Source organism: Colletotrichum karsti, assembly GCF_011947395.1.
Source record: "Colletotrichum karsti strain CkLH20 chromosome Unknown Scaffold21, whole genome shotgun sequence".
NCBI lineage: Eukaryota > Fungi > Ascomycota > Sordariomycetes > Glomerellales > Glomerellaceae > Colletotrichum > Colletotrichum karsti.
The window spans coordinates 746,629-770,262 of record NW_024065921.1 but is presented as its reverse complement, the minus strand read 5'-3'; the positions used below and the strand labels follow the sequence as shown (position 1 = coordinate 770,262).

At 53.2% G+C, this 23,634-nt stretch overlaps 6 protein-coding genes across 6 annotated transcripts; 2 read left to right on the top strand and 4 right to left on the bottom strand.

Annotated features, from left to right (window-relative positions):
- Positions 1-7: 7 nt before the first annotated feature.
- Positions 8-854, bottom strand: CkaCkLH20_07036 (heat shock protein; the record flags this gene model as incomplete). Its single annotated transcript, XM_038889753.1, has 4 exons — positions 8-57; positions 114-258; positions 317-627; positions 689-854. The coding sequence occupies 4 exons, from the start codon at positions 852-854 to the stop codon at positions 8-10; spliced, it is 672 nt and encodes a 223-aa protein (XP_038745116.1).
- Positions 855-2,689: 1,835 nt separating this feature from the next.
- CkaCkLH20_07035 (uncharacterized protein) lies at positions 2,690-3,712 on the top strand (the record flags this gene model as incomplete). Its single annotated transcript, XM_038889752.1, has 2 exons — positions 2,690-2,758; positions 2,816-3,712. The coding sequence occupies 2 exons, from the start codon at positions 2,690-2,692 to the stop codon at positions 3,710-3,712; spliced, it is 966 nt and encodes a 321-aa protein (XP_038745115.1).
- A 373-nt stretch (positions 3,713-4,085) lies between these two features.
- Positions 4,086-4,739, bottom strand: CkaCkLH20_07034 (acyltransferase; the record flags this gene model as incomplete). The annotated part of the gene is made up of 1 exon (XM_038889751.1): positions 4,086-4,739. One exon carries the CDS (start codon positions 4,737-4,739, stop codon positions 4,086-4,088), a length of 654 nt encoding a protein of 217 aa, XP_038745114.1.
- A 2,640-nt stretch (positions 4,740-7,379) lies between these two features.
- Positions 7,380-8,477, bottom strand: CkaCkLH20_07033 (uncharacterized protein; the record flags this gene model as incomplete). The annotated part of the gene is made up of 1 exon (XM_038889750.1): positions 7,380-8,477. One exon carries the CDS (start codon positions 8,475-8,477, stop codon positions 7,380-7,382), a length of 1,098 nt encoding a protein of 365 aa, XP_038745113.1.
- Positions 8,478-9,397: 920 nt separating this feature from the next.
- CkaCkLH20_07032 (uncharacterized protein) lies at positions 9,398-19,804 on the bottom strand (the record flags this gene model as incomplete). The annotated part of the gene is made up of 8 exons (XM_038889749.1): positions 9,398-9,801; positions 9,859-10,035; positions 10,088-10,609; positions 10,680-10,811; positions 12,269-12,779; positions 12,852-13,571; positions 18,716-19,615; positions 19,673-19,804. 8 exons carry the CDS (start codon positions 19,802-19,804, stop codon positions 9,398-9,400), a joined length of 3,498 nt encoding a protein of 1,165 aa, XP_038745112.1.
- Positions 19,805-22,415: 2,611 nt separating this feature from the next.
- CkaCkLH20_07031 (uncharacterized protein) lies at positions 22,416-23,400 on the top strand (the record flags this gene model as incomplete). The annotated part of the gene is made up of 3 exons (XM_038889748.1): positions 22,416-22,548; positions 22,623-23,165; positions 23,222-23,400. The coding sequence occupies 3 exons, from the start codon at positions 22,416-22,418 to the stop codon at positions 23,398-23,400; spliced, it is 855 nt and encodes a 284-aa protein (XP_038745111.1).
- Between the last annotated feature and the right edge of the window lie 234 nt (positions 23,401-23,634).

Sequence of the window (23,634 nt, the reverse complement as noted above, 5' to 3'; positions counted from 1 at the left end):
AGAGGTATCACATTTGTGAGCGGCTGTAGCTGACGAAGATACTGTAAGTCAGTTGAGCTAAGACCTGGGGTTTTCAGTCAGTTCAAGGACATCAATCCCCTCAACATACTGACCTGAACTGCATATCATGTAAAGTACAGCGTCAACAAAGAGGCCGCCGCCACCATCGATTGTCTTGAGAACATCGGCGTCGTTGAGGCCGTCGAGGCGATTCTTCTGCAGATGAGACTCAATGTAGTGCGAAACTTGACTGACCGTCTCAGAAGGCTTGTTTGTCAGTATCATAACACAGACCTATATTCAAGTGATGACATACCCGGCATGTTTCCTGATAACCGGGTGTGTCGACGAGGCAGATATTCCTATCCAAAACTGCGTCTCCAGCACTCCCGGCATTGGACACCGAGTTTGCCGGAGTCGGCTCCATCCACCACGATGGATATGGCTTGGTGCTGGCAAATGTCTCCGTAATTTGGAAAGTTCCCTGGGCCATCGGAGGATAGCTGGAAAGTGCATTTGTCGGCAAGAGTCCTGTGGACGCAATCGCAACGGGCACTGGAGGATCGACGTGTACGATGTGCTCGCAAGAGTGTGTTATCGCTTTGATCAAGCAAGATTTCCCGAGGCCTGGTGATGTACACTACGGTTAGCTACAGGTCTAAGACGTTATGGGATCAGTGATGCCCACCTGATTTGCCCGCCACGAGAAGTTTCAGTCTTCCTAGCGACTTTCCAACATCGGTGAAGGGCCGTCGGCTAGGAACATTAATGGTCGGCATGATAAACTGCTCTGCAACTTCGCGACCGTGAGTGCTCTGAGGTTGACTGGACTCGGATGCGCCGAAGGCGCTCATGACGAAACTCTCTTGGTATTCGGACAGTGACCCCGCTAATGAGTTTCGCCGCGACGAAGAACTGCTAATGGCCGAGCAGGGACCGGAAACACCGTATAGTATTGGTGTCATGGGCTGAGATGCAGCTGTGGGCGGTGGAGTCTGCAGCCTAACTGGGGAGCGACAATTTGTATTTGCTGGTCGATGTTGACCGTGTTCACGGGGTTGCAACGTCGAACTAGGACGAGGAACAGGCGGACATGTAGGCGGAGCCGCATTTGGTTCACGACTAGGCGCAAGGTTGTCGCCAAGAAGGTTGTAAATGGGGTGCTTTCGCGGGTCTCGAGCACGAGGTAAAGGAGAATGGCGATAAGACGATGACAGAGAGGCGTCCACGGCAGCTTCGTCTGCGAGAATATACGACATCTGGGGAGTTGAGGATTGCGACGTCAAGCTGTCGGTGGCCCCATCACCTGCCGAGGCGCTCCTTGGGAGCGCGCTGCTACCAGGAAGAGGTCGCATCTCGAGACAGATATCAGTTCGCGTCGTTGATCGAAAATGACAATCCAGTAGGCACACGAGCTCAACGCATTCGAACTGGCGTGCAAGCGTTACGTAGGCGTCGTAAGGCCAGGAAGATGTTGACGGGAGTTGCAGGAGTGCGTGAGATGGATGGTGTCAGTGATAAGGTTCATCTTCTATACCCGCCTAAGGTATAGGTACTGTACAGAGTACAGGTAAGGTAGATGAATACCTAAGGTACCTTAGGCACTAGTGAAGATGATAGGAGATCCAGCGGGACAGGCCCAATATCGTCGTCTTTCCGCACTTGATACGGAAGTGGCGTCTGGTTACTTGCCCCGTACACTCAAGGTGCCTTACTAGGAACCTTCACACGCATTTGAACGTTCTTAGCCAAAGACGCAAGATAGTGAAGTACATGGCCGGTATAGTTTTCTAGTGCGGGGTTGGTGGAGATTTCCAGATTCACCGTATTCACGTTGATGGCAAGGGCAGGTTACGTAACGTTCTTTACATTAGGTAAGCATGGACCACTGAACCACCTAAGGTACCTTACACTGGCACTGCGCCCCACCTCAGTGACATGATGCGGGCCACCACACTGCCCAAGGCGACGGTGCCCTACCAAAAACCCAGGGCAGCTTCTCAGGTGGGCAGGTGCTACCTAGGGACCTACCTAGGTTACCTAGAGTACTAAAATCGTCCACAGATAATAGAGGTACACAGGCAGTTATAGATCATTAAAATAGCATACTTATCTAAATACTTATCTTAATAGTGAGTATATATAGCTTAAATAAGTATATATAAAGAGTAGCTATATCTTTAAGTCTTATAAAGGCCCTTATAAATTATAAATAAATTTATTATATTATTTTAAGTATTTGTTTTTATATAAAATACTAAAAGAAAGAAAATATTACTTTAAAATAGTGCTATAGTTTATAAGACTGTAGTAATAAAATGAGAGTTTTCTAGCTCTTCTATAAGGCGCTAAATGCTATAAGTTTAACTGTGAAGTTAAGTTGTAGATAAGATACCCCTCACTATTCCGTTTTCCATTCCAGACGAAGCGCAGCCATATTTGTACTTGCGCTATCCATTTGAACGCTGAACACCAATATCGTTCCGTCGCCTTTGAACACCCAGACCTTCGCCTCGTCCAGAACCAGTCGCTCTCGTCATCCTTGGTTCCTCAAATTGCGCGCCGCCAAGTAAATTCGACTCCAAGGCGACGTCCTCCGCGAACTGCTGGTGCTCTTTCCGGTTGAAATCCCAGCCAACGATCCCAAATCAGCGACGCGACGTCTTCGCAGACGCCCGCATCCTCAAGTATGGACGGCAAGAGACATCCAAGCTCGTTCCAGCAGCTCGAGAAGCTGGGCGAGGGAACCTATGCTACAGTACGTTGAACGCAGTATCCTCAGCATGTTGTGGCTGCGGACTGACAACTCTTCTAGGTCTTCAAGGGCCGCAACCGACAGACGGGAGAGCTCGTTGCTCTCAAGGAAATCCACCTAGACTCGGAAGAGGGCACACCATCGACAGCGATTCGAGAGATATCCCTGATGAAGGAGCTCAAACATGAGAACATTGTTGCCCTGCACGACGTGATTCACACCGAGAACAAGCTCATGTTGGTGTTTGAGTACATGGACGGAGATCTGAAGAAATACATGGATACCCACGGCGATAGGGGCGCTCTCAAGCACCACCAGATCAAGTCTTTCATGTACCAGCTGCTGAGGGGCATTGACTTCTGCCACCAGAACAGAGTTCTACATCGAGATCTGAAGCCCCAGAATCTGCTTATCAATGGGAAGGGGCAACTGAAGCTTGGCGATTTTGGCTTGGCTCGCGCCTTTGGTATTCCGGTCAATACCTTCTCTAATGAGGTTGTCACCCTCTGGTATCGAGCACCGGACGTGCTCTTGGGTAGCAGGACATACAACACCAGTATTGACATTTGGTCTGCCGGATGCATCATGGCGGAGATGTACACCGGTAGGCCGTTGTTCCCAGGCACGACGAACGAGGACCAAATCATCAGAATTTTCCGCATTATGGGAACTCCGACTGAACGCACCTGGGCCGGCATTACGCAGTTTCCCGAGTACAAGCCTACGTTCCAGATGTATGCAACACAAGACCTCCGCCAGATCCTTCCACAGATCGATCCCAGCGGTATCGACTTGCTCCAGCGAATGCTCCAACTACGTCCCGAACTGCGTCTCAGCGCTCACGAGGCTCTTAAGCATCCCTGGTTCAGCGATATCGTGATGCAGCAACACCAGCAACAAGCCCTGCAAGCACAAGCAAGGGCCTATCCAGGCCAGGGACCATACGACACGTACTAGTACGCTATCCCAGGCATCATGTGGCGTACGGCACGGCTTGATATCAACTTAGTGCGGGAGATTAGAAGAACGCAAAGTGCAACTTGATTCATAACTTCACTCACTACGGCATCGATGTCAGCAAGGGGGAGCAGGGGAACCTCAGGGCTTCCCATGGGGTTAGGGGAGCGGTGTTTCTGAGCAACCCAGAGAGAATGCGAAGAAGGGAACTTTCTTAGATCATTTGGCGTTTTGGGACAAAACTAAAGTGCCTACTTAGGGTTGTACTTCAGTTCTATTCCTTTGTTCTTGAAAGATTGTGACCAATGTACACGAGGGCCAAGCTATGCGGCCATCTAATCCCCCCCCCGGGAGGCCAAGGAATAAAAGACCGTCATTCCTTGTGGACCAGACTGTCATCCACCGGGCTCTTGAATTGCTTCGTCTTAGGTTCCCGCTCCCAAGTTTCCGCCAGAGCGAATGCTGGATCATCTTCGGGATAACCCGCCCTCACTCTAAGCTTCTGAACCATGTCCCTGACGGTCTTGGCAACCTCTGTTCTTAGTTGGATGGCCTCGGGGTTGTGCTTCAGCGCTTCGGGAACCTCCCCAGCGCTCAGTGGTCTGCCGAGTGCTTCCTCTTGTTTCTTCACCATGTGCTTCCACCTAGACCGCGAATCCCTAAAGGCCTCGTCGACATCGACTGCGTCGCCGTAGATGACGCGAATTTTGGCGCCTACACGAGGCAACCACCGCGGCCATTTCCTATCTTCGGGCATGATGCTCTTGAAACCGTCGATGAACATGGGGACCAGCTGAGGAGCTGGGTCGGACTCAAGGATCAGGCGTGAAACTCCCCATTTGAAGTACCTCAGGGTACTTTGGGGGTGCTGGTGCACGCATCCCTCCGGAAATACGTGGATCCAGGCGTTGTGGTTGTTCGAGTAGAATGCTGGCGATGCAAAAGTCTCGTTACTCCCGGCATTGAACACGGAGCCACGAGTGTATACCGCGCCTGGTCCAGAGAGAATGCGAACAGCCTGTGCCATGGTTGGTTGATAAAGGCCACCGTACGGAGAATACAGTGTACGGTAAGTCGGCAGGACTTGACCAAGAGTGAAGAAGGAGGTAAAAACGCTGGCAAGAAGAAAACAAGCGTCAGATCGATCAAAGACTTGTAGTCGCGAGGGGAGGTTATAGACCTGTTCTTGAAGCAGATGTCGTGGGCTCCCAAGCCCCAGCGACTGCTTGCGGGAATTGTGTTGTACTTCAACGGCAAAACGCCCCATATCAAGGGGTCATCCAGACTGCGATATCGGGATGCGTCAGCTTGACGCAATCACGACAGACAGGATGAAATTCAAACCCACACGCTGATGTGATTCGAGACTGTGGTGGGAAACAAACAGATCAGCAATCAGTGCCGTCAACCAGCAGAAACGAAGGGTAACAATCGAAAATAATACCAGTGATGAGACCACGTTCAGGGGGTTTTGCTCGGCGTTGGTCCAAGAGGTCTAGAAATTGCGATTGGCCTTCCGTTTTGACATCGTGGAAGGTCAATAAGAATGCCCGAGAAAGTGCCCCTGTCAAGGTCATGATAGCCGACGATGCTATCCGCCATGGTAAACTAGGCTGATCTGGCGGTACATCGGTAGCCGGCATGATTCACGACCGACCGACGAGTATGTGATTGAGGTAGAGCCCAAAGCAAATCGATGAGTGATTGTAAGGATGGAAGAGAGAGAGAGAGAGAGAGAGAGATGCGCCTAGACTACGCGCTGGCGACCGCAAGGGAGGCAACACGATTGAAATTCAGCGACGGCGTCATCCAATCCACCACTGCGAATCAACGCAAAGAATGGCAACCAAGAGCGTCCTGGGCAGCCTACGGTATAGCCGTCTCTCGACAGGGCAACGGGCAAAAGAACTTATGAGGCTGTATGCACTCTGGATGGATTTACACTGGCTAGGTACCTTTAAAAGGGACAACCTTAAGCTCGCCTCCACTTGAAAAAGATCTGGGGCTCAACAAACGGGTGGATCGCTCTAGTGCGATTATTTCGCTAAAAGAATTTTTGAGCTTCGTACATGCATGCGTCCCTCCCATCCCAACGGTGGATCCCTACCCCTGTGACCTAAGGTACCTAAGGCAGTTAGGTAAGGTAAGGCAGGTTGCCTAAAAGTACCTACTCCCATACAACCTTCGTTCATTTCATTCTAAGTTACGCGCAACACAACTCAGCTTTTGGATGCCCAAGCCCAATATCCGCTGGAAAGGATTGAACCCCCCGGAATCGAATTGCTTGAGCATCAAGCTTACAACAACAATTATGGCCCACAGTCAGCTCAAGGACCCTTTCCCTATCGATTATTTACTGCTTATTAACGGCTGCCAGGCAAAAGAAACACATCGCGCAGTGTCTTCACCTCTCACGAGCGTGATCTGGCCAAGGCCGCATGGTCTTCGACCTCGGCTCGGCTGAACAGGGATTCATTCCTCACCTTCGGCTCATGTTACCTTTGCCTCGAGATCGCCAGAGACCCCGTATCTTGCAGTCACGGAGACATTTTTTGTCGAGAATGTGCTGTTGCGAATCTTCTATCGCAGAAAAAGGAGATCAAGCGTCTGGAGCGGGCTCGAGAGGAAGCCGAGCGAGAGATTCTGGAGGCTCATGCCCGCCAGGACGCGGAAGCGCAGGATCGCGCCATCCAAGAATTCGAGATGATACAAGCTGGCTTAGCACCGTCTTACTCTAATTCCGAATCGGCACCTGCATCGTTTTCGCCATCTTCTGCAACGGCCGTGGCTAAAGCCGATCACAACGCATCGGTAGCGAAAACGGGGACGAAGAGAAAATTCATTTTGGATCAAGACGAATTGGTGAGAATAGCAAATGAAGATCGCATCAAAGCGAGGAAGTCGATTGACTATGAAAAGGTCGGTTACGCGGCAACATGCCATGATCCCATGATTTCCCGGGTATTGTTCTGACTCTATCTCAGGCCTCTAAGGGGTCTCTACCGTCTTTCTGGACCCCCTCCCAGACTCCTGACGCCGACGCAGCCCGCAAAGCAGCAGGCATGCTGAAAAAGACCAAACTCAACCCTATTTGCCCAGCGTCGCCAGAGGCATCTCCGCATCTCTACTCCCTCAAAAGCTTGATCTCGCTCTGCTTCAAGGAAGAGGCTGACTCGAAGACGAACGGCACGAGGCGTGTCTGCCCGTCCTGTTTGAAGACCCTTGGAAACGCTTCAAGACCCCAGCTCGCCGAGAAGTGTGGCCATGTCATATGTAGGAGCTGCGCTGCAAAGTTCATGGCCCCTGTCAAGGGCAGCGGTGTTTCTCCCGAAGACACCGCGTGTTATGTTTGTGATGCGAGGCTTGCGACGGATACGAAGCAAAAACACCGGAAGCAAGAGTTTGCAGGACTAATCGAGCTTCGGTCCGAGGGCACTGGCTTCTCCGCGCGGGGGACGAACAAGGTTGAGAAGAGCGGTGTGGCAGCATTCCAGTGCTAGGAGAAAATGCCTCGAACTCCAAGGTGGCACTATCGACTAGACGCGACACGGACAGCAGTGCTGTTCCCGAAACGAATACAAAGAGGGCTCGTCGCATGCGGGCGGAACAGTTGTTCAAACAGAGCGGTCTTCCTCGGTCTTGAAATGAAACGGAGGGTGGTAGAGCCTCAGATGAGCCTGAGAAACATTTGGCGAAAGCGCTGCAGTTGGCCCCTCGCGGCGGGCGATTTGCTGTGCATCAGGACCACCAAGAAGACGCCGAAGCGAATGACCAACTTATGGATGATACCCTTGGACACCATGGTCAAACCGTGGCTAAAGAAGCTTTTCAACACTTCGCCTTGGAGGCCGGCATACAGTGCCGTTACACCCTCAGCTCTAGCGATGGAGAGAACGAGGGCTAGAACGCTGTAGTCGGCCATCCTCTCGAGCTTTCCTCGCGTTTGGGGGCCTTCAACGAAAGATGGGCTTGTCGGGCTTTTCTCGGACCCGGTACCTAAGCTATCGGTGCTCCTCCTTGGCGAGGAAGTACCGGAGCCTCTCATCTGCAGCCTGGCCTTGGCAGTCTGCAGAGGATAGCTAATGATGGTGGCGATGGCCTTGCTCGCCGCGGCGAGAAGGAACGTAGTCTGGTTGTTGTGCGAACCCTCTTCGGAGTCTGGTAAAAGCGTCTTGCCCAGCTTATCGTTCAGGAAGAAGGTGATGCTGGGGTTGATAGTCAGGAGGAGAGAAGCAGAGTACCCAGCCCAAAGACCCTTGACGCCGTTTTCAGCACGAATCGCTGCCATAATCTCCCAAACGCTCAGCTTCTCGTCCTCTTCATGCATCATGGCCGATGTTTGTTTCCTCGTGACGACGTTCGCGATTGGAGTCGTAAAGGCCCTCGCGCAGGCACCTGCTAATGCCCCAACAGCGAGCTGCTCGAAAGCCGGCAGCTTGCTACCGCGGGCACGGCGGCGGGTGTCGCGGAAGTATGCGTAGAAAAGGAAGAATAAGAACGAATCCGCCACGGACTTGAAGATGTCCTGAGCCAGGCCTGTGTACAGCGCCGAGACGCCGCCCTCCTGCTCCACGATGGCCTTGATAGCATGAAGGACCCCCCGGTACTGTTCTTTCTTGGATATGGAGTCCTCCCGCCTCAGCTGGCGCTGGACCTTGAGGCGCGTCGTTACGAGATCGAGGGGGTACACGGCAGTCGTGGAAAATGCCGTCCCCGTGGCGCCCGCAAGGGCATGACCCAAAGCTTCGAGCACGCCAGTAGGCATGATGCAATCGGTGTGGAGGGTAGGGCGACGGGAATAGTGTCGTAGTGATTGATTCGAGATGTACACCTAATAGCAGTGTCGTCGATGGGTGAGCAAAACTCACAGTGGTATTTCGACTGGTTGATGTGTAACGGTTTTTTTTCGCTCGAAATCGACACGCCAATCGACACAGACTTGTTCTCTCGCTCGGTAGGTGTTTGCTAAAAAGTAGAAGGTGTATTGCGCGAGACCTTGCATGCGAGGGTATCGCAGTTTGACTGACCCCTACCTACTTAGCTTATTTGAAAAGATCGCAAAAAAAACCCATCATTGCCGAGGTGTTGATCTGACGAGTGGCTGGTCAGGAGGTGCGGTAGTACGAATCTGGGGTAGTGTGTCGACGTCATCAGCGCGTGAATATCAGCGGCATAATTCCGCATGGGGAGCAACCCACAATGCCATGTGATAAGGATATCGAAATTGAGCTAGCACAATTTGGAGTGTATGCGTTACCTCGACCACTGAGTTGTCTAAAAGTGCTCCTAGGCTGTTGTTCAGTTATGCACAGTTATCAATGCTTCTTTCGTCGGTCGCAAGGTTGATACACCAGCTTGCTGTTCAATATATTCATTCTAAAGGCAGCTGAGAGTCTCGTTCTGATGCCCGCAATGCCGTTCCTCTTACCATTTACAACGAAACCCCAAGCATTACTTGAGTTTGACGTCGAACCGCCCAAACGCCGCTGCTAAAGAGCCGAACTTCCAGACGCAATCAATTGGTATCCCCCGAATCCATGACGCCTCCCCCTTTCGTAAAATGCATGAGCCCGTGATCCAATCCCCGAATGCAAACCCAGTGATCCTTAAATAAAATGCCGCGTGATAGTTGAGGTCGTTTTGCCCCAGCCCGGACTCGGCGTGCCTCCCTACGACACGCAGGCATCATGCCCTGCTTGTGAGCGACTGCCTACGCTGTGGCTGCCCCTGCATGCTGAAACTTGAAGATCTGCGAGCGGCTCCAAAGTTCACCACAGTGTCTGGCTCGCCCGGCGCGTCCTCCGTGTCCACAAGTCCTGGGTGACCGTCGGGCAACTTCTGCGCACCAAAACCAACAACCTTGAAGATGTTTGTTCGGCCCCCATTTGTTGCCATTTGCAATTGCTCGTGGAGGCGCGCCAGCTGATACTGCCTCCTAATCGGGTTGAGCATCGGCTGCGGCACGACCGGTTGCGGGTTCCAGTGCGCAAGCGCATTCATGACAGCGGCCGTCTCCTCGTCCGAGTCTACCGGCCCGGCATTGGCCTCATCCTCGTCTTCCAGCGGTGCATTGGCATCAAGAGCAGCCTCTGCGATACTCATTAATCATCTGACGCACAGTCATCCAACCAAACGGGAAAACTTACTCTGCTGCTTAGCCTGGTTCTTCTTCTGATAGGCGGCCAGAAGCATGTCGTATGGCAAAGATCTGCCAGCAACCGCACGCTTTGCACCCATAGAATGACTCTTGCAGGTCAAGGACCTCGCACACGGCTGGCCATTCGGTAGCAGGACACCACACTGTCGCTCGACATCCACAGGTCCTGACCACGATGTTAGCATCTGTACGGCGTGTTCTCCACCGCAGCCACTCACCTTTGGGTTTGGGAGCCTTCGGTTTGGGTTCTTCCTTCTTCTTTTTCTGCTTCGGCCCCTTGTCGGCGTCACCGTCAGCTTTGCGTTTTTTGCCTTTGCCAGCCTCGCCGTCTGTCTTCTTGCCAGCGGCTTTCTTGGCAGTCTTGCTGCCCGTTGCCTTCTTTTCAAGTCCGTCTTCATCGCCGTCGCTGTCGTCATCACCTTTGCCGTCGCCGTCCTCGTCTGCCTTCCTGGCCTCCTGTTCTCTCGCAGCCTCTTTCGCTCTTTCACGAGCCTCCCTCGCCTCCTTCTTGCGCTGTGCCTTTTCCTTCTTCAATCTAAGGCACTGTGCAATATGCGCCTTGGCAGCTGTCTTGAGAATGCTCTTTTTGCAGTGTTTGCATTGTTGCAGGTCGGGGCTGTCTTCAAGAGGTCGCCCGGTCGCGAATGCTTCCCGCGCGCTGTCGTCGAGAGGGTTAACGACGGGCCCCGGCGAGGCTACGGAGATGGATGCAGAGTCGGAGCTTTTCGATTTTTTATCATCTAGTAATGGGCAAAACCAGTTAGCCCCGTCACAGGGAAGGCTTCCCAGGCAGTCGGCAGGGTGACATACCATCAATCACACTCCCTTCTCTCCAATTTCCAGGCTTGTTGTGCTTGGGTGGTTGCTTTTTGAGCTTTATAACGCCATTAGTGCGATCCTTGGCTTCCTTCTTCGACGCGACTTTGATCGTTTGCTCGTCATCTAGATGCGCGGCATGGGTTAGTACGTCCTTTCGTGTGGTGCATCATTGAAGGGGCGCATTACTCTTTTTCGAGTCTGAAACGGTCGCCATTGTCCCTGCTGTTTGCCCGAATGAAGACAGGTATTATGATACTAGATGGAGGATGGATGCGGTGCGGTTTCGATGGAGAGGTGCCCAAGGGCGATGCGAAGCGATGCGAAGCGATGCGATACGTTGGGTCACTCGATACGCGCGAGGCAGTGAGTTGTCGAGGATCCGGCGATGAAATCTCGACCAGAAATGTCACTTCATTGCAGCCTGAATGCGCCAGAAAATCATCGGGTAGACCAGATGTCGTGCGTTGCGCCGGACCCTGATAGAGCGTTGCCGTTGAATGTCGTCAACCGATACCTCTGGTTAGAGATGGTAGACTGTAGGGGCAGTCACGCGCGAGGAAGCTGCCGTCTCCACAGGAGAGATCCGATAGGTCTGTTTCGGGGCGATGCCGTACTAATAACTGGTTACTGCACACTGTTGCACTGTGCCAATATCAGGCCCGGCATTTTGTCATTGAACAGGCTCAAGCACATTGCAATCAATGGAAATATCGCCCCCGTTTCAGCATTATAACTTTAACTATCATTTTCAAAAGAATAAATTTTATAGCGCCGTCGTCACACAATCTTTGCGGAAGTATAGCTTAATGTATACGTTTATAAAGGAATAGAAAAAAACTTATGACTTCTTTATGTGACCAAATCGGCATATCTCGGTACTGCCCAAGTCACTAGATCAATGAATGCCTTTTCCCAGATGCTCCAACCTGTCCCAAGTTTTAATGCAACCCTCCCAAATATTCAAATGATGATACCACCTAGCCCGAGCTCCCATTGCACCATCGTTCTTTCAATGATACTCTCTCAATCCCAAATGTTAGCCCCTTGACGCCAGTCGTAAACCGTCTTTTCAATCATGGCAAGTCGTCACCAGTCATCGGCCAAAATTCCTGCTGCTCCAGACCTGTGTAACGTGTCTTCGTGCGCTCGCATGGCTTCCATCATCGACCGCGCATGCAGCATGCCCATATCGCCCCATATCGTCTGAATGACTCCCAGCGACCACTCCCAGTACAATTTGGGAACACCGGGGGCACATCCCGCTACTTTCAGATGAAATAGTAGAGCAGGCAGTCCCGCTGAACCGGCTCCTCCTCCCCCAGGACTCTCTACCGTCACTTGCGCCGTCTCGTCCAGAACTGGGTGTCGCCAATGGGTTGGCGCACTCACGAGTGTGTCCTTCGCCAATTTTCGTATGGCTTTAAGCGCCTTCTCGCGTGAGACGGCTGAAACCATCGACAGACTAGAGACAGGGTTTTGATTCGCCAAGTCCAGAAGGGTCTGGTTTGTCAAAATCCGCGCCCAGCGATAGTAGTTCCAGATTCGAGCAGTCCAAACGTCGTGATATTTGTGGTATTCACCTTCGAAGACTGCCTTTTGGGGCAGATGGGTTGCATGAACAACACGGTATTCCCAGGCGCCCTTCAGTCCCGCTTCCCACGCTGCTAGGTCGGTATCGAGGTCCAGGAGTTGCTGCATGACGTGAGTCGTCTTGGGTTTGCCGTCGCTGATGACATGGCTTTGGACAAAGGAAGAAATTTCGACAAATCGGGCGATCAGAACTGCCAAGTCCGACGAGGGTCGGTCTATGGGAATCTGAAGTTGCGACCCGTACGAGACCCAGTCGTAAAAGTCCGGAGGCATCGGCGACCCCGCTACGTGGAGAGGGATGAACTGCACAATCGCCAAGTCAACATCATTACCCGGAGACGAAGGCGCGCCGGCGCTCACCATTGAATAGCACAGCTGTAGCAACGCTCTGAACCCTCCGAATGGTACGCTGGGCATCGGGCACCAGCTTCTCATCAGCGCGGCGCCACCCATGACGTGGGCATGGACAGTTCCGGTCGAGTGATGAGTTCCCTTGACCACCTTGGCACGAGGTCAGTATTTTCAGCATTCCGGAAACATGCCCGGCAAGGACAACCCCTATTGCAGGCATACCTCAAACATGGCAAGCGCAACCACGGCCCGCATTGTCACATCTATGCTGGGGTTATGTGGCGGGCGAATCAACTTTCCCGTCTGTCGGAGGGCCGAGCCGTACTTTTCTCGCGCCGTTGCCATCATTTCGACGTTGCCCGTCAAGTTATATAACCCGGCAAGACCCACGGCAGTCATAACATCTTGTAGAGCCGGATGCCATACCCAGGGCTCTCCGGCGAGGTCTTGTGCTGATTTGACCTCATCTGGGTGCCCAACAAGGTATCGGTTGACGTAGAACTGCAGGCCTTGCTCTTCTAGGGTGGGACCAACGCGAATGCTGATGGGGCTCGTATCGCGGACGGGTTCTTGCTTGATGACTGGAAGCGCTATCGGTGATGCCGAGCCTGCGGAACGTGACGACGACGAGGGAGACGTGAGGGCGAAAGAAGATGCCGGCGAAGCTATTGCCTTGCCGTTCCGTGATGCTGCGCCGGTGCTCGTCGGCGTGCTCTTGCGACTATAAGCTGGAGAGGAGGACGGCGGAGGAGACGGAGCGGTCGACACAGACGACCGGGAGGCACCGTTTTCAGACCCTTCAGCGACCCCCCACTGAGCATGAGCTTTTTTGATGACCTTGGTGCTTTCATCACGGAACATGAGAGAGAGCTGGTCCCGGTAGCCGGGGCACTTCTTGCCCACGCGGATGCATTGCGAGCATTCGGGCTGTATCTTGTCGCACTAGCGCGAGCGAATTGTCAACTAAGCTTCTGGCTCTCTTATTTGTATACCAAGAGGAACGACGTTCCGGTAAGGACGGGTAGGTTCTCGGAGGGCAGAGGGGCCACTGAGTTTGGCTCAGCATACCTTGATGCGACGAGTCCGACAATTTTGGCAGCCTTGGGAGGCTTTGCCGCAGTAGACCATGCTCGCGGATGAGATTTCGACGACGACGGGCTCTAGAGAGGCCCTGGGAATAGTTCGGTATTTGATGGGAGTAAGCAGTTCGAATAGGAGTTGCGGCGGGCTAGAACAACCGGCCCATCACGGGAGGTAAGTCAGGCAGCGCTATGCCACCCGAGTCGCGAGTGCTCCCGCGACGACGGTGATGCGGGTAGAGGACGTGGGACAGCGGCTGTAAGCCGACAGAGGGGGCGTCTCGATCGTGGTCCTGCGGCCGAGTTGCGAGTAGATGGTGCAGGCTGAGAGGTGACGGGAAGAGGTGATAGCAAAGACGACAGAAGCGGACAGGTCCGCAACAATTCCTCTTTGGGCGAGAGAAATGACAGCACAAGGCAAGGTCAGGGAAGGAATCCAGTCCGCAATTCGCAATAGTATTGCAATTCGCAGGGTTGTGTGCGGAGAGGATCATCAACTGAGTCCAGGTTTGGGAGCTGTCCCAGAGTTCCGTCCAAGTCACACAACGCTTGCGCGGGGCTCCAGGCCCAAAAAGCAACGGGACGGGCGCACGAGAGAGGGACTCAGGACGAGGAAGAGGAGGGGGGTGTGTGTGTGATATGGTGGGCATGAGCATGGGCGTGAGCGTGGGCGTGGAGGCTCCCGTCGCGGATCCAAATGACACTAGGACCGGGGGGGACAAAGCAGCTGAGTCGTCAATGGCTGTGAGACAGGCGGGCGCGACACGTCTAGACTCTTGAGCTGTTGTTATGTACTATGTATCCCATGGGATTTGTATGCCGATTGCAGTGCGGGAATCAGTGACGACTGGATCGAGGCTCGCAGTGCTCGCGGGACTTTGAAGTTTGAACAATAGGTTGGCTTAGGATTTAGTGTTGGAATATAAAGCAGAGTAGAGCGAGGTAAGACAACGGGAAATAGTTATGGAACGTCGCTGGCGGAGGGAGATGGGTCGGGTCGAGTCGAAACACGAACAGAAAAGAATGGTGATTTTCTACGAGGGCAAGGGTTAAAAATGAAGCAAACGGTGTCCAGTAGGACACGCACGTGAGTAGTAATTCGTCTACCCAGTAAGTAAGAGGCTATAGAACACACAACTTCCGACCTGTGATAAGGAACAAACAGTCGGCGGACAGGCATTCGCGTACACCGTAGATTGGTACAGGAAAGAAGCCAAGGTCGGGTACCCAATATAATGTAAGGCACTTACTTGATGGGGTCTCGGGTTTCTGGAGGGCGAGATTGAGGTAATGTATACTAAGATAATCAATGCATTAAGGCGATGACTTGTTAACTGAACCTCTCTCTCTCCCGTCTCTCCCTCTCGCATTTCAGCCTTCAGGCGCAGCTCGGACCTGGGAAAAGGTCCGGCGCGGCACAGCGGGATCTGTCATTGAATCCCGACCTCACAAAACCCTCCCTAACTGATTGTGGGTTTGTGACTTCCCCGCTGCCCCACGATTTTCTAGATCAAGGTGACACGCTAACAATCATCCATACTGTGTACCTATTGTACGTAGGAATGACTACACCGTTATCATATGGAAAGCCATGGAGTCCCAAGCTCCAAGATGTATAAGTGCTTTACTGCGGTGACTGATTACCTGAGCTTCCTGGGCCTACGCATCTAGTGGTTTAGGTAAGTGGCCCAACATACCTAAGGTACATACCAGGTACAGTGAGAGAAATAGTGAAATAGGTATCTTACCATATCCGTCCTATGATGAGCACGGTGGAGAGGGCCTCCCTGACAGTTTCACTCCAAACTTAGTCAGTGTGTTCGTACACTAGTACTGCGTGGGTAGGTACATGCTGTGGTGGTGGTACTATGTAGGTAGGAGGCACCTTGGGGATGGGTGACGCTACCTACCTTACCCAGGCACCCTGGTTAAGGTACAGAGCACGTCAGGTACCTACCTTCCAGGTTTCTCTTACCTTTCGGTAGGTAGGGCAATGTGTCTGTGCCTTTAGAGAGTGCCTGCCTCTCTACTACGTATACAGGTACATCCATAAACCTGGCAGACTTGTGTTTGATCTCACTGATTTTGAACTGTGTACCTCAGTTCGAGTTGACTTGAAAGCGAGTGGAATGTCTGGCGAAATCATTGGTTGGGGCAGTAATTGGAGTCTCCTTTAACGTCATATCAATATGTACCGAGTAGCAGTCCCCTCGGCTGTCTGCAGATTTCCCGCTTATGAGCAGGGCATGGAACTCCGCAACTCTCGGACCCGGCCTGGACGGCCCTAGAACCACATGCTCCCAATTGGAAGGCTCGGCCGGCAGCATCACTTTGATTCCTAGGGACCGGGAGCGTACTACTACTTACAATGCAGCTGCCTACGTGAGGTCAGGTAACGTGCGATGTGCCTATGGAGGTATCCGTACAGATATTGCGTAAAACTATCAGACTGAAAGGCGCGCGTCACCCACCCCGAGGCTTGACGTGGTGGACAGGAGAGGTCCTGCGCGCCAACGGCAAGTTCCTAGCGCCGTCCAAAACCATCAAACCACTTGACCCAATCACCAACTCGGTGATCTGCTACATTACAAAATGAAACCGTGACAGGTGGCAGCCCTCAACATCCGGTACCTCACGGAGCACGGAAGATTGCGTATGAACTCTGCTAGCTGGGTCTCCCGTATGCTGAGGGTTCCCTCGTGTTCCGCATATCGGTTGCTCTTGTCACGACCCATCCGAATTCAAGATACATACCCATAACAACCACTGCGTCACTGACTTCATATTTCAGTATACGGAAATTGCAAAGCGTTTCCTCTCTCAAACAACAAACGAAACCTCTACCGTCCAAAGCCCAGCGTCGCAAAGCACGTTCTCGCACGTACTCCATCCGTACAGCGCGACAGCAGCTATCTTGCTCTAATGGCCAACTGCTGCCCGGGCAGTTCATAACCATGCATCGGCCATCAAGTCCAGGATGGGTAAGGCGACGCTACGGCGCCGCTGGAAGGTGGAGGCGGCGGTCGCTGAGAGGTGTGCCGATCTGGCTGGCTGCAGCGTGCATTATGCAGTTGCAGGCATTTCAATGTGGAATACAGCGTCAGGTATCCCTGAGATACTACGGTCGCAGCGAGTGCACTGCGTAAGGTACGACAATGCAGAGAAGTTTCGACGGCCCTCCCTCCCAATACCTCCAGTACAGACGTTAAAGTTCTCTGTATGTAAGGTCAACTAGTCATCTACACGTACGGACACCGGCAAAGACACATCATCTGCCTGAGTACGTGAGCCTCACCAGACGGCATCGCTGGGGCTACTCGTACGCTACTGCAGTGTATACGGATACTCAGCTACGGGTAGAAAGAGACCGGGGTAGCTATGGTTCCCAGGCACCGGGGCCTCGTCCGGCGCTCCGAATCAAACGAAACGAACCACCCTGTCAACCCGATCCCAACAGACGGTTATCGTACCCTGCCTTGCCTTACCTTACGATCCATTGTATCGTCCGTGCGGATACTTCTCACGTTTGTTCGCTCTTCTACGTACTTCAGTACGTGGGTACAGCTGCACAATTCTGCTCCGACTCCCTGCCCGTGTACTTGGCATCCAACTCAAGTATCCGTATCTGTAGCTACTGCAACCCACTTGAACGTATCCGTGAAAGGTTTGCTACTATTGCCTGGGTGGGCTATTTCGAGACCGCGACCGCGTATCGTGGCTGTTGAGATTTTTGTCACTCACTCAGCCCCTCATTCCAACGCTGCGAAGACCACCGCAAGGCACGAAATACCTTGATACCTTATGCTTCGTGTCTTTCTGTATAGATTATTCCTAACTCGGTCACTTTTCTTGTCTCTGTGATTCAACTTCAACTACCTAATCAATTAGCGCCCGATGAAGAACCTCATGCTGTTCCATCACTTCAGCTGACCGCAACATGTGGTCTCATGCTCCCCGCAACTTCAGGGGTATCATGTCCGATGTCCGAACCCAATGCCACGGCCGCACCGCCCAGGGTCGAAAAGTTGACAACTCACCGCCCCCCGCGAGCAGATCGATGCCGACGCCGACAACATCCAATGGATGACAGTTCACCGCAAGACACCCGACAAGGGGGGCAACAAGGAGACTGGGACTCGGGAGAAATCAAAAAGTGCAGACTGGTTCTTCTCGTTTTCGCTATGGGGTCTCCTAGTTGGCGAGGATCTCTCCCATCCTCCGACCGCCATCTGCTGCCCCTACCGACTCCGAGGCTTCATCCGATCTGACCACAGACTGTTGTACGGTTGTCGAGCTATGAACGCATAGCAACTCGGCGAGCTCTAATTATCTATTCGACCATTCCCGAGAGTTTCTCCGGGCCAAGAGAGGCAGACCCCGACAAATCTGAGCATCAGCCCCCCCCCCCTCCCTCTTCCAAGCAGGCCGCGGTACCACCTTCCCCTGGAACCCTGGACTCCTGTTTGCCCTAGGCATGTGAACGGAGTTTCGGTGCAACTCATGATCCTGAGACTTGAATCTCCCCGATTAAAGCCCGACACGACACATATCACTGTGAATCGGCCTGGTGTTTGTCTAGGGAGCGGGATGGCGGTGATCGGCGACATTTACCGTTTGTAATTCCCCTTGCTTACTGCACGAGCAAGTGAATCTCGACACGAGGAATCGTCACCTGATATGCTAGACATAAGGTGTTACACAAAATGAAAGGATCAGAGGAGGAGGAGGAGGAGGAGGAGGAGGAGAAGCGTATTCCGGCTTGCAGCGAAAAGGCTCCCTTCCCGAAAAAAAAATTCATTCCACAGCCGTAAGTACTTAGGTGTATGGGTTGAAACCCCGTTGGTGGAAAAGGCGGTTTGCGTATCCTCTCTAGGCGGACGGCATCAGTCCCAGCCTGGACCACACGCTGTATATTTCTTCCCTGATGAACTCGTGACCGAGGCTTCTCTGCGTCTTATCAACCATGTGTTCCGATCACAGAAGGCGAATCCAGAACCATAGACTTACCGGATGGAAGGTCTTCCCGTAATATGTTGGCACGTACCACATCGAATTCTCCCGTAATATGTTGTCGCGAGCAAATCGAAGCGTGGGGTCGTTATGCCGTGCTATGGCCATGTAGCACAGAGCCAATAATCCCCAATCTCCTGATCGCTCGGCCGGGCCTAGACAAGTGCCCGGGTCTACGAGCGGCGACAGGGGCGGCAAGACCCGGCCATACGCCAGTTCGCTACCGCTGCTGGTGCTGTTCGGTGCCGGCGTCGGGTCCGTCGTGTTTGGGTTATTGTCCTTCCCGCCGACCAGGAAGAACCATGTCTCGGTCCTGTTATATGCAGGTTCCGTTACGTTGGGCTCGCAAAAGCGGTGTCCCTCGAACCTGGTGTCATAGTCGACAAATACAACCTTGGGCTTCGCGAATTTGGCGTTGACGGCGTCAATAGACATTCTTAGCTTGCCGTTGACGGCCAGCACCATGTCGTTCATCCTCCGACGTACTTTCCGCTCGAGTTTGGGGCCCTGCCACCAGACGCCAAGTGTGCAGTTGTCACACTCGTCGGTGTCGGCGTTAAAGAAGCGAGCATAACCAGTGACGGTGATGATGAACCATGGACGCTTCTCCCACTGAACCTTGTCCAGGATTTGCATAATGACCATCTCTAGCCGATGTTCAAACTCGCTGCCTTCGATCTGCTTGGCAGCTTCCTGGAGAGCCGCCTCACAAGTACCTGAGTAGAAGCTGTAGAAGCGAAAGATGCAGGCGTTCATGACTCGAAAGAAGCCTAGATCGTTTCCTCCCACGGACAAAACGGCAAAGTCAGCGTTGATGGAGGTGTTGAAGCTGTCGATTTGGCTATGCTCGCCCCCGGACAGAATATCGCCAGTGGTAGAGCCGGTACAGGATAGAAACTGAAAAGTGGTTTTGTTAGATCCTTGACTCTCCGCCAAATCAGTGTATATCAGCACCGGATGTGCGTGCGCTCCGTGTCTACACTCGTCTTCGACACCTTGGATGCCCGTCCCGATTCCGGCACTGTAAGAGTCGCCGAAGGCGACGAAGCCAGCTGTGGACTGAGATTTGTGCTGTGGCAGGACCAGGTGCTCGGCGGGCTCCGATAAGGGCTCTGCGAGAAGGTGGATGATTAGATTGGCACGCCTCGACCCACAAGAGTTGTCACATGCCTTGAAGAGGGACGAATACATGTTGGTCTCCAGACAACATGTTGGCGAGATAGTCTCGCAGCCCGGTGGAGGGCACCGCCGCTTTGGACAAAAGGAGCAAGCGGACGGCGGGAGCAAAACGAAGCATGGTGACTAGTAGGGGATGTAGATGGTTGCAAACTGGTCATCACAGGCTTCATCCATCGATGCAGGTTTTGAGAGAGACGGTCAGTTCCAGCCGTAGATCCAGATAAGAAGATGTATGGCGTCGGAGTCGTACTTCTCAGTATCTGTGAGATAAGAAATATTTGGGTGCTTAGTGTCATCATTCTGCTTACATACCGTACTGCCGATTTTGTTAGGGTGGCGGTCACGTCAGACCAGACCAGTTGTTTACACGAGGTGATGCACGAGCGCCATTCCAAAGCAATGAGAGGTCGGTCCGCTGTAAGCGCAGCTACCTTACCTCCTTGACAGGTCGGGTTTTAAGCACCTTGGCGAGCTTTCGACACATGTGGCCAAGTCAGTATTAGTCTTAAGGTACTGTGTACTTGCAGGTATAGGTATGATGAATGGCTCTCCAGAATGCTGATGCAATACCGAAGGCAGACGACACTCTCACACACCTCGGCCAATTCTTTCTCCACAGGCGGCACCGGGGCTCCGGCCGAGTGGACTCCACTCCGAGCCATGTTCATCCCGTCCCGTACCGTCAGTGTCAGTGAACCGTCTTTGGTGGGGTGGGCACTCGGCAGCATCCTCCGGTCTGGCTGCAGATAGTTCGGTTTCATTGTGCAGCGCGGTGCGTCGGATCGCGTGTCAATTGTCACCCATGCGTTCCTCGTTATCAGAGAAATACCAAGCAAAGCACGGTGGGCCAAATCGAACGGGACGGGGCGTTGGGCGTCTTTTTCGGCCCATAATCAATCTTGGCTTTTGGCTATCGGCTTCCCGACTTGGCTGCAGATGAAGAGAGAAACCCGAAGTTTATAGTGGCGCGGCAAAGGCACTATTAATTCAAACACGTGGCCATCCATAAGGTGTCGCAAACGGAAACGCGAGTATTTTCAGGTACGCGATGATGGCTAAGCTCGGCAGCACACGGGCTCTCCGTGGACTGTTTTCACTGTTGACCTTGGTATTAATGGTGAGTGTACGTATGGGTACCCTAGACACCTCTGGGCAACACCCCGTCATCTTCCGCAGTGCCGTTCCATTGCATTCGTACTCTGGACGAGTACGCACCACACAGACCACCAACAAACGCAGCATTACATCTTCCGCCACATTCGTGGCACATGCCCATGAAAAAGAAGCCAGGCATCGAATCCTTTGTGCGGGGATTTGACGAGCAACGTCGTGCGGCGTGCTAGGCCGGCGGCGGTTGGAAAGACGTCGACGAAGAACGGCGTTCGACCCATGACGTAATCGGTACGCAGTGCAACATGACCTGGAACCTGCAACGAAGTCCGAATAACTACGGAAATCACTCAGCAGTACCTTGCCTCTTCCTCTCTCTCCCTCCAACGTCATCGCTACTCCAACTTCCCCAAGTTCGCCCACTTTCTCAGCCTGAGATCGACCGATCCCCACCCTTGTTCTTCCGTCAAGATGCAGGACTATCTTGGCGGAAGGGTGGACAAGATGACGAACAAGCACGCCAACACCCGCCCGTTCGTTGGCTAGACCTAAATCTCGGTGCCACATCAGGAGCCACCGCACTTCGCCTGTTTGCGCCAGCTTTGACGTGATCTTTCCGACTTCATTACCCCCAGATGGTCTGGCCAACTTTGCTTTTGCCCTCTACCAATCTTGTACCAGCCCACGCCCACCCTGGCCTGCCCTGGCCTGCTTTACGGGTCGCCTCTGTCCAAGTCACCTCCGTCCTTCTCGCCGTTCAAGTACGAGCGCAAGATGGGAATAGGACCGGGACTCGCCCTTGCACCGGCTCTGGTTGTTGTGAACATGAACCCTCCGTATCTCATCCCCGTCTCATGCCGTATCACACGGACTTTGTCAAGTAGGTAATGTGTACTACTACCAAGCAGCCGAGTAGGCTGGTAGACTGACGCGCCACCACCTCACCTTGGCCAATCGAGCGGTGCAGGCGAGGTACATGTCGGACCACCTGGGCCAAGATATCTCGTCTTCCTTAAGCCGTCGCACCCGTTCCAACAGAAGGCTAAGGTACGCTACCCCCTTACCACCTTAGAGGGACCTTTGCTACTGCCGTGCCCATCCAACCCACTGCTTCGTGAACCCCGCTGTCAAGGTACCTACATGATGTAGAGCAGGCAGGACAGCCCAGGTCCAAGAAGACGTCAGACCCTTTCGGGCTGCATTATAAGAAGCCTCTTTGACGTCCTCAACCCGCGCTCAGGACTAAGACTAACTACCATCCATCGTAGTAGGGAACAACGACCATCGATCAGCCATCGGCACCACACCCATCAAGCCATAATAATACCTTAACCTCCAAGCCATCAACAACGTAAGATTCGACAAGCAACAATACGCCATAGGACAAGTCAGACTAAATCAAATCAACATGGAGACCATCAACAACATGGCGACCGGCGTGAGCAAGGCAATCTTCGGAACGAACGAGGCCAGGGAAGAGCCTGTTTCTGGCGTCACGGGAAACACCAGCAACGGCGAGCCCTACGACGCTGGCAACATTGGTACGGGGCCGTGATTCTCCATGCTTGTCTCCTGCCATGTGTCGTGGGTTCAATTCTGCTGACACGGATATCAGAGGAACCCCAGAAGAAGGCACACGTCGTGGACGCCAACGCCGAGCACACCGCGACCACTTCGACTCCCGCAACCGCCCCAACCACGTCCCACACGAAGGAAGATCCCGTGAAACACGAGGATAAAATCGGCAAGCCTGAATTGAAGAATCAATCAGTCGAGGATGCGGCACCACATGACAGCGCTGCTGGAAAGACCGACACACGTCTTCCGGAGGACCCCGCCACCGACCCGAAGCCCAAGAACCTGGACGTTAGTAACTCTGGCACCGGTCCCGAGAACAAAACCGACGACTTGACAGGGCCCGGCCCAAGACCGCTCGAAACTGTTGCCAAGGAGCGTGGAGGTGATGCTGGCAATGTGAAGGGTGCTTCACACGACGGTGGCCTTACCGGCGGCGATACTGCTGAGGAGGAAGAGGACGGTCCTCAGAAGAAGAGTCACGGCGAGGGTACTGGGGAGAAGTATATCAAGAGCACAGGCCTGGCAGCCGACGGCGGCGATTTCGACGCCACCAAGCCTGGGGCTGGTCGCGAGGCGGATCGTGAGTTTCTGGAATGTTTGACAAGTATGAAAGTACATATTAACGCAGCCATGCAGGTCTCATGGATGAGAAGGATCCTGCTGCCGCCGCTGCGAAGGCGGCGGCAACGTCCAAACCTATCGACAACACCCACAGCACCGGTAGCCAGGAACGCACTCAGAGTCCCAACGAGAGCACCGGGAAAGAGAAGAAAAGCCTTGGTGACAAGATCAAGGAGAAGTTGCATCGTCACTAAAGAGGATATGGCCAAAAAACACATGTTCTATCCTGCTGGCAACCGGTTATGCGTTACATCAACAACACGCTTGTGTCATTGCCAGGACGAACGATTGTGACGGCTGTCTATCATGAACTGTTAGATACAAATTAAACCTAATGACACGAGAAATTTACCTCCTCTGGACTTATAGCGTACTCGTTATTGCTGGTGCATGTTCGGACGGGGTGGATCCTACCTTAGTAAGTGGTA